Raw genomic sequence first — 10,771 nt, forward strand, 5'->3', positions numbered from 1 at the left:
AAGAAAGTTACTGTAATCTGGATGGATGGATGGATAGATGATAGAAAAGAAAGTCACTGTAATCTGGATGGATGGATGGATGATAGAAAAGAAAGTTACTGTAATCTGGATGGATGGATGGATGATAGAAAAGAAAGTTACTGTAATCTGGATGGATGGATAATAGACAAAAAAGTTATGGTAATCAAGATGGATGGATGCATGGATTGATGGATAGAAAAGAAAGTTACTGTAATCTTGATGGATGAATGGATAGAAAAGAAAGTTACTGTAATCTGGATGGATGGATGGAAAAGAAAGTTACTGTAATCTGGATGGATGGATGGATGATAGAAAAGAAAGTTACTGTAATCTGGATGGATGGATGACAGAAAAGAATGTTACTGTAATCTGGATGGATGGATGATAGAAAAGAAAGTTATGGTAATCAAGATGGATGGATGCATGGATTGATGGATAGAAAGAAAGTTACTGTAATCTTGATGGATGAATGGATAGAAAAGAAAGTTACTGTAATCTGGATGGATAGAAAAGAAAGTTACTGTAATCTGGATGGATGGATAGAAATGAAAGTTACTGTAATCTGGATGGATGGATAGAAAAGAAAGTTACTGTAATCTGGATGGATAGAAAAGAAAGTTACTGTAATCTGGATGGATGGATAGAAAAGAAAGTTACTGTAATCTGGATGGATGGATGGATGATAGAAAAGAAAGTTACTGTAATCTGGATGATAGAAAAGAAAGTTACTGTTATCTGGATGGATGGATGATAGAAAAGAAAGTTACGGTAATGGATGGATGCATGAATGGATAGAAAAGAAAGTTACTGTAATCTTGATGGATGAATGGATAGAAAAGAAAGTTAGTGTAATCTGGATGGATGGATGGAAAAGAAAGTTACTGTAATCTAGATTGATGGATGGAAAATACATTTACTATAATCTATATGGATGGATGCATGGATGGATAGAAAAGACATTTTCTGTAATCTAGATGAATGGATGGTTGGATGGATAGATAGAAACGAAGTTATTGTAGTATATATAGATAGATGATTAGACTTTACCTCATTTTTTTCCTCCATGCATCTCTATTTTTCCTCTCTTTCACAGGCTACTGAGAAGTTTCAAAGTTATCCTACTTGGGCACTGGTCATGTGTTTTGCTCTCATTATTGTGGCCATGCTTCCTCTCCCATTGGTTTTCATTGCTCGTCACTTTAACTGGCTCCCTGATGGCTCCAACAAGCTTTCCGTCTCTTACCGCAAAAGCCTAGCGAAGGAGGCCTCCACCCTGGAAGACGAGACAAGGTTTATACTGGGTAAGAATCCCAGCGAAACTCCTTCTCCCATGCCAAGTCACCGGGCTTATCTGGGCCCGGGTAGCTCATCTCCTGTGGAACTCATCACCAACTCTACCTCCATCAGCGGTTATGGCAGCAGTTACCAAACCAACCCCGCCCCTCCCAAATCTGAGTCATGATTCTCCAACCCACAGACTGAGATGGAAAGAGTGAGAGAGAAGAGAGGAACATACTGTTGAGAAGGTCTTAAGTGTTGGTTACACCTTAACCCCGGCCAGATGAGCAGGACGACCAGAAAGTGGAAAGCCCATTTATTTGTACAGACTTAAGATGTCGGTCTGAAGATGAAAAATCCTGGGCTTTCTGTATCAGTCACAAGAGTGAGTGTAAGGTGATGTATTTGGTAAGCTGGTGAGTTAACTTTTTATATACCGAGACATTTTGTTAAACATTCCAGCCACTGGTTAAATGACAGATCTGGTCACCATTCCTATTTTGGTCCCAGTAAATGTCATTGGGGGTTACACACCCATATTTGAGTGTTTTGTGCTGATAGTTTTCACTCAGGTTAAGGTGTTACCAATACTGCACATGAGATGCCATTTTCATTTAAACCCAACCTTAGAAAACTCAGAGGGGGCTCAGAGAAACTAATCTTTCACTTATTAATTATGGATATCATATCACTGTTAAATACAGATAAGTAGAGAGGAACATTAGCTGTGATACTTGTTAGCAGACTGAAGTGTATGTTCAGTGTTGTACAGTTTACAGATTTTGCACAACAACAGTTTGTCATCGTACCACAGGAGGCCGATATGTATTCACACAACGCACATAGTCTCAGTGCAGTATCATATATATATATATATATATATATATATATATATATATATATACAGTATCATTGTCAGGATCGAATTACATTTCAAACTGTAATACCTAGATTAAATAGAGTATATATTATACTTAATTTTAAACTAGATGTTTTTATTTTTATAAATAAAACAAATGTGACAGCCTAATGAGAGGTTATATGTATACAGCACAGGAAATAAGAGTTGCAATAAGGAGACAGTTTGAGCCAACTCCACCAAGCACAACAGCTTACGCATTTAACACCAATTTTCTGCAATACTAGAAATATTTTTAAGGCATTTGTTACTGTTCAGTCTCTGAGTTTGTTATTTGCAGGCTTTCATTTCCTTTGAAAGGAATGATGCTTGGTGGAGCATGCTTTTAGTAGTATGGCAAGACAATATAGTCCTTATCCCAAGTGAAATTTCTAAAGAAGACGTATCATTTTAAACGATATTCAGTTATAGGGTTTACAAATACCATGTGATATTATTTACATTTGAGAAATTTGTTTGCAAAACTAGCAAATTGTTTTTTTTTTTGCAGTTTAAAAAACGAATTAACTTTATTTAAAATGAAAACATGACACAGTGGAACATGCAAATGGTAAAATATGTAAAAAGAAATATAATATGTTAATGTAAATCGAAATGATGTAAAAAAAAAACAGGAACCAAAGTTTAGTCTGTCTCAGTTTGTGTAACGTGTAGTCCCTCCCTTTATGTGTTGTTTAGGGTGAATACAGTGAAGACTAATGTGAATCTGAACTGCTGCTGTTAAAAGCTCACTGCCTAATAATCTGAAAATCTAAACAATACTCTTGTTTTTAGTTTAGCTTATGTGCTCTTGTAAGATACTTTGCTCCCAATGAAAGAGATTAACTTCAGTATTCATTCCAGTCAGAATAGATTGAGGGAGCAGGGCAGGGATGAAGAGGAGAGAAATGTGTGAAGATACGAGCAGGAGGAATTGTAACACAGATGTATAAAACAGCACAGCGTTTGATCAACCAGCTGCATGCGGCTTTTGCGTCTGTCACAAAGACTGTAGAGGTAAAAATAGACACAGACCAGGCTGGTTACCCTGGGGAACCTGTGGCAAAGAGACAGAGCGGCTGCATGGTAATGAGTCCTAGTCTGGGTGCTTATGGGTTGGGAGGAGGCTTTGAGATGGTCCTGTAAGGGCCTTCTGGTATCCTTAGCAACGACTGCATTTTCATGACAAATGGGGGGAAATAATTCACAAGCTGCAGTCTTTTTGGCCCGCACTTGCACTGTGATGGATTGCGGTGCCATTCTTTGAAATAAATGATGGAGGTTAAAAATATAAAGCCATTCTTCCAAATAAGAAAATGGATGTCAAATACAGAATGCTCTTTTAAAAGTAATAGTTTACCCTAATATGAAAATGACTTTCTTTCTTCAGTCTAACACAAATCATTTTATATTGAAATGTTACCGTGTTATCTTCTTATGTGGAGGTCAACACTGCGTTTCAGAAGGCGCATACATCTATTAATAAAAACGTGAGGAAAGTAGCCACAGACATCAATGAGATTCGACGTTATGGGTTTTGGGTAGAAGGGTGACAGCAAAGGTAGAAATCTCGCGAGAGGTAGGATTGGGATTAAAACAGCGGTTGTGGGTGGAGGGGATACAGCTACGACCTCAAATCCCGTGAAATGTTGGGTTAAGGGTCAGGATTAGGATAAAACAAAGCTCAACTAGGGAGATTTTACGAGATTTCTGCGTTTGCTGTATCTCTTCTAGCCGCATTACTGAAGTGCTGGCGTATTTTAAGATACCGCGCTGCTCTGTCTGTTGCTATTGATACACAATATATCATTTGATAAATAGCCTAAAATATTAATTATTTTTCTATTACAAAAGTATAATTTTTGTTTAAAATACATAATTAATCCACTGGCGTAATTTTGTTTACTTTATTAATATATGATCGTGTTTTTAATCATGATGAGCCCCATTTTTATATAAAATTGTGTTGTTGAAGAAAGAAGTCATAGCCTAGGCCTACATCTGAGATGACATGAGAGTTTGGAAATTGAGATAATTATATTTTGGTAAATGATTCTTTATGGTGAATGAATCGGAGAGATTGATCAATCGAGCTCATAGGTTCAGAAATCAGCACAGGCTTTGTTTGCATCAAAATGTGTATTTTTGAAGTGTGTAGTTGTTCGTCAAGTGGTTATATGTCTATGTTTTTCCTGCACTAGCACAAGATTGTCCACAGGGTGGCGCTGTTGGGCGGTGATTAGTGAGTTAAAGGTGTGTCTCTGCATTATCCCTCTCTGAGATAAATATTTCACCCCTCCTCTAAGCACAGCAGGTGCCTCATTTTCGCTTAGACTCGTCTACTGATGAGAATTAAAGAAATATTTAATTTGTTGTTTACTCGTGGCACTTTGAGGTTTGTGCACTTTACCTTGTCCTAAAAAGAGGCCTCCGAGCTGCACATTAAAAGCACAATATAACACTTGGATTGGTTTTAGACTGCACAAATTGTTTTTAGCATGAAAAATGTGTAGTTTCATTCATGCATTTTCATAGCCCCTTTGATCCAAAGTAAAAATGGTATACATGGCCTCCTAAATAGCTGTTAAGACATACACTACTTTAATCTTTCTCTATATAAAAAATGATATTCCAAAAATATTCATTTAATATTCAAGTAAAGGGTTCAGAAGCACCAAGATATTAAACGTACAACTTTCCTATGTGTCTACTACACTAAATCAACAAATATTCAGAAAGAATGACATTTTAATATAGCACAAACAAATGGCACAAATAAAGTCTCAAAGCACATTGAAACAAACTGCTTTCACCAGCAGCGAAACCAAAGCTTTAAGGTGCCAAAGAATGCATTGAAATAATCTGTTAAATTGATATCTACATAGAAGGTATGTGGCTTTATTATTTAAGTAAATAAAAATTATCCAGAGATGGTTTTACATGTGCATTTACAACCCTAGGATTTGCAATTAGAATAAAATTGTCTGTTATTACTTTATTTGAAAGGGTCATTAATAATAATGTTGAGCTCTGCTCTGATTGGCTGTTTCTCAGAGCAGCTCCTTCAGTAGCTCTGTGTGTGTGCGTGTTATATTCTACGGCACCTTTAAGAATGTACTCAATGATTTTACCTACACAGTGGTCTTCGTATTATTGAATGTAGTATCACACCGAGCAAAAACAAATTTGGCAGGTTGATATTATGTGATCTTAAAGTCTACATTAGTTTACCTAACAATGTACTGTAGTATACTGTTTAAGTTTTACTAAACAAAATATACTGTACATAAATTAAGGCCAAGCACAATGATCAGCAGATGATTTACAAGTATGATCTTAAAATGCATTAGGAGCATAAGGTTAAAGTGCTGCTGACCATGACATTTTGTTGTAAGACCGCACACTTTACATTGAGATCCTAAGCACATGTAATGGTCACAAGTAGTAGTAATGGATTAAAACAATAACAATCATACAGTACATCCAGGAAGTGGTAACTTATTAATACATAACCGCAAATGGTCTTTGTTTGAATAGCATGCATTTACTGCAATCTATAGGTTATATATCAGACATTACAGTAACAGAGATTATTAGTTCACAAAGCGTTGTACAATCTAGAATCTATACATGCGTCCAAAAGTGACACATTTTCATCCAATTTATACAAAAATAAAAAAAAAAAATAATCTGATAATGAGATTAGGACCATTAAATTTTTATTTATTTTTATATTGGATGCTTTTATGAAAACAGTAAATCACTAAAAATAACTTAAGCTAGGTTTTCACAAGCAGGGTCACATTTTTCAATTGGCCTAGTTGAGATTTCTTAAATGTATAATTTGTATAACAGTCTGATTCTTACATTTACAATTTTTTTTCCGAAAAATGACTAAGTACTTTTAATTTGCTATGAAAACAATGAAGTGCAGCTCTGAGACCTCTTTTCATTTCAGTTTTTCTAGCATAAATGCTGAGCCATATTTAAGTTGACTGTAACTTTATGAAATGTACAACTAGCATCTCTTCCTTTTCAAGAGGTGCTAGAGGCCATAATGTTTGTAAGGAAAGTGCTTTATTGTATATTTATGTACATGCGATATATGTAAATATTGGTGTACATTTTGTTCAATGAATAATAAGAAATCTATGAAAGGCAACAAGGTGAATTCTTGTAACACTGACGTGTATGATATCGTTGTACAGTTAAAAAGTAAAATACCTGAATATTTTGTAAATTGTGTATTAGTGTACGTGCTGTGTATGGGGTAGTGTCTGTCGTATCAGGTGTGTGCGTGTATGTGTGTATAAAAAAGCTGTTTTATTTTTGCTATTTTGATGTTGTGAGTCCCTAACTTTCCTCTGATTCACCCCAGCTCTTGAGTTTTGGTTCTCATTTGTCGTCCTACTGTATTTGCACTGCAAAGATTGTTGTTAGAGTACTTGAACTGAATTATATTTTGCTATTAATGTAAACGTTGCTTTAAATTTGTTGTAGATGTCGGCTTGTCATACAGCCAGCACCTTCTGTACGCTCCTACGGCCTTGGTATCCGCAATGTTCTTGTTCTTTGCTGCTTATTGGTTTTCGTTAAAAGTTGAAATGTTTATGCACTTTTAAGTTTAGTCTAACAGTGCATTCATTATTGGTAGTGTTAGATTAACATGCACTTAGCTGGGGCATTTCATTCTTTGACTTGAAAGTATACAAGTACAAAGAAGGGAAGTCAAAATAGACTCCTGCACTCTGGAAGTGCTATTGTAATCATTAGAAATATACTTGATGTGAATGTAAACATATTTTTTATCCCCCAAAGTACATTAATTTGCGGGATATTTAGGAAGAAGGGCACTGATGAAACGTGTACTATTACCCTCCATATTAAGTCTACACTTGTGTGCTGTACTAGTCTTAGATTTATAAGCAATATTTCTGCAGGCATTTACTTTGTTGGTTAGATGGTCCATGAGGCTGAATGAACAGCTGCTATTCTGAGAGTTGCAGCATCAGCCCGCTTCACTGTTGGAGAAGAGCAATGCTCTTATACTTTTTGTCAAACCCTATTCTGTTGGGTAAGAGCACATTCAGATCACTAACCACAGTATACTGTTAGCTACTGTGTGTGAGGACTATTCTCTAGTCTCTTAGTCAATGTTATTGATATTGTACAGTATTTCCGATTCACTTGGAAAAAGATAAATTATGAATATTGAATATGGACCATCACACAAACAAATAATAAAAAGTTGGTTCACATGCTAAAACGTCTCTGATTTGTTTTTTGCAGTTCTATTACATATATTTTGTATATAACTAGCTTTAGAATTATACATTATAATATTTATAATTAAATGTAGCTGCAAGCAGCAATACCAGGGTCAAGCCAAAAAGGGCACAGAATGAAGTAAAGTTGAGTCTGGATGAGCAGTTTAAAGAACCACACAGGTCACAAAATGTTACAGTAGTGTTGATAAGTCAAAAGAGGCCACCCCCATGTCTCTACGATGTTCTGATGCAGAGATATAGCTCTTGCCAAACAGTTGATAGGGTATTCTCATTGGTTGCTATAAGTAAATTGGCATCCACCAATGATTATATTCCAAGCCATGAAAGGAAGAATCCATGATCAGTCATGTTTTAAATGAAACTTTGCTTTTGCCCCATCATGTTCATTGCCATGGGTATGTTGCACAGTGAGTGCGTTTACATGCACAGAATAAGCGGATAACTATTAAAAATCTGCTTATTATAGAAAACTGTTTTCATACGTTTACATGCAAATCAATAAGCCGGCTATGCAGTCAACTGCGTTTACATGGGACTTGGAGAATTATCAGTTTTCTCGCAGGCAGTGACGTCACCACCTATAGTACATAATAGTCGATCAAAAAGCCGACGGCATATCTGTCTTAAGCTATATTGTTGTATCTCTTCTCATGTCTGCAGAACGTAAGCTTCTATTTTAACAGTTTCTCTGCCAACTGCTTTAGTCGAGCGGAGACTTTTATGCATTACTTTGCACTTACTTCTGCGTGTGACGTTTATCTGTCATACGCGGAGACATGCGCACATGGACAAAACCGTGAGAAAGCGGGTTAAGGTGTTTACATGCCACGTGAAATCGGCGTAATGAGCAAAAAACTACCAGTGCCAATCGGTTTTTGCTTACGCCGTTTATGGGCTTTCCCCGATTAAAGAAAACCGTTTTACGCGTTTACATGACCCCACGTGTTATCAGTTTATTAAGCATAATCGGCGTAAGACTATCGCAAATTGCATCAAAAAGTCCAAGATGGCGTCATTACCAGAAGCTAGTTATTATGAAGTTTAAAATATGGATTTTCCCCCCTACAAAATCACATCGATTACCCACAAAAGACATTTACTAACCCCTTGGAGCCGTGTGGATTACTTCTGTGAAGGATGAATGCACTTTTGGGCTTCAAAGAAGTTGTTCCTTGATCCCTGATTTCTCCCATTATAAGCCTGGAAAAGCAAGGCCATTAACTAAAATAACTCTGAATGTGTTCGTCTGAAAGATGATAGACATGTGTATCTCTCATTGCTTGAGGGTGAGTACATGGTAATTTTGTTATTTGGCTAAAGTATCGCTTTAAGATTAAGATTCCTGACCAAATTAGTGGCATAAAACAGTACAACAATGAACACAATAAATATGTTATGAACGATCAAATGTGACTAACAGCAACTTAAAACACACCAGTCACAATTTCTGTTTAAAAATATCCTAAAGTTGTTCTGGTAACATATAAAAGCACTTGGGTTTCTGTCCAGCATGTGTCCTAACTTTGGCCTGAGATGCTCAGGTAGACTCCAGCCTTCCCACAACCACACAGAGGACAAGTGGGTTTGGGAAAGAATGGATAAGACAATCAGTTTAGTGTCTTTTATGTGACACTGTGAGTGGTCTGTGTTGAGTAGAAGCTGAATTCAATAACGGTAGGTTTTTCCACAGCTTGGTAAAAAGCTAATAAAGAGAACTACGGATTTCATAAAGCGTAATGCACTTACCAGATGAAAGACACGTAAAAGCTACTCCAGACATCTTACCGACTGAAATTTTCATTTTAGCAAACGTGTTTCAGAGCTCACTAACTCGACTACAGCTGTTTTTGTATGAACAGCAGGTCAGGAATAGGGCACCATGGATAATCCATTTATTCTACAACCAGAAAATCTCGATTTTGTGTCTGCGTAGAATTTTTTCAACAATGTTTTTGACAGGAATATGGACATTATTTTTAAAATTGAACTCATTCTCTTCAGACAGCAGTAATTTGTTTTGTTCTATTTTTGTATAAATGAAATACTTTACTTTTTATATTTTAGAGTAGTCCTAGTTAAAATCCACCTCGCATTGTGAGCACATTACCACCTTGTGTATGTATGGTATTGAGTTATTGAGTTGTGGTTTTGGGGGTATGAGTAAAAGAATAATGTAATCATTATTTAGATGATGAAAGAATGAAATGAAAAGGTACACAGTGCTATAAAATGCAAATGGTACATTCATAAAGTACATTCATCTCTGAAGTCATCATCATCCCTGAATGTAAGAACATAAATGTTGCCATTTGAAATTAATGGGACATTTCGTCCCATATCTCAAGAATCACTGTTGTGTAGAAGTATAAAGCCATATATGTGACCCTGCCTGTAAAAACCAGCGTTTTTGTGATTTACTGTTTTCTGGGTGAATGAGTGAGGCCGTGTCAAAATTTGAAGTTAAAGTGAAACCTATAAAGAAAATCAAACGTTGATGCTCCTTTGAGACTTTAGCTTGGAATTTAAAGGCAGGGTCATCACAGTTTCTCCTCAGCACAGACCTCTGTACAGTCTGACCGCATCCTGTCTCTTAAGTGAATCCCTATCGAGCTAAGTATGTGAAGTCAGGTTTTCCTGTGACAGGAAGTTATGCAAAGATCAAAATGGAATTGACAGGTTATTTACAAGCCAGCATTGGGTCAAAAAGGGACAAATAGCCATTGGATTGTAATTTAATCTATATGCTACCCAGCGTGATATTGACGTCACCCAATACTGGGTTTAAAATAACCCAACATTTCATAGTATCTTAAAAACCTTAAGAGCAGCCAACTTTCCATTCCAACAGTTGACAATTAATGTCTACAAAACAATTGGTCCTGGTGAGTATTGACACTGTATGCATCTGCAAAACAATGTGTGTTTATGAGTACATCCACACAATAACTCCCTTATTATCTGACAAAATAGTTGACAATGACAAATAGCTTTGCTAGGTTGTACTTAATGTTTTTCATTTTGTCTCTGTCTGGATTTTAATTTGCGTTAAGGACCATTTAGCAAATTAAAGCAATTAGCACAAGATTAGCCTCAGTTAAGCAATTCAGTTTAGCCTTAGACTGTTTTACGAAACCCGGCTTTTACTGGGTTAAGTGAACTCAACCCTGACACACATTAGCTTTTGAGTGCTATGGAGTCTGCTAACCAAATTAGCATTATTATCCGCTGTTGACAACCGAGCATCATCACCCATTTAAGCCGCAGGGGCCTCTGTTCTTCTAAGATG

At 36.4% G+C, this 10,771-nt stretch overlaps 1 protein-coding gene across 1 annotated transcript in view; it reads left to right on the top strand.

Annotated features, from left to right (window-relative positions):
* The window catches only part of slc6a17 (solute carrier family 6 member 17), a 32,955-nt gene extending 25,492 nt beyond the window's left edge, over nucleotides 1–7,463 (top strand). The window contains exon 12 of the mRNA XM_065247000.1: nucleotides 1,115–7,463. Coding sequence (XP_065103072.1) covers nucleotides 1,115–1,483 — 369 coding nt within the window. The 3' untranslated portion in view covers nucleotides 1,484–7,463. The remainder of the gene's footprint in view (nucleotides 1–1,114) is intronic.
* The last annotated feature ends 3,308 nt before the right edge of the window (nucleotides 7,464–10,771 follow it).

The sequence above is a fragment of the Paramisgurnus dabryanus genome, chromosome 11, assembly GCF_030506205.2.
Source record: "Paramisgurnus dabryanus chromosome 11, PD_genome_1.1, whole genome shotgun sequence".
In the NCBI taxonomy this organism is placed as follows: Eukaryota; Metazoa; Chordata; class Actinopteri; order Cypriniformes; family Cobitidae; genus Paramisgurnus; species Paramisgurnus dabryanus.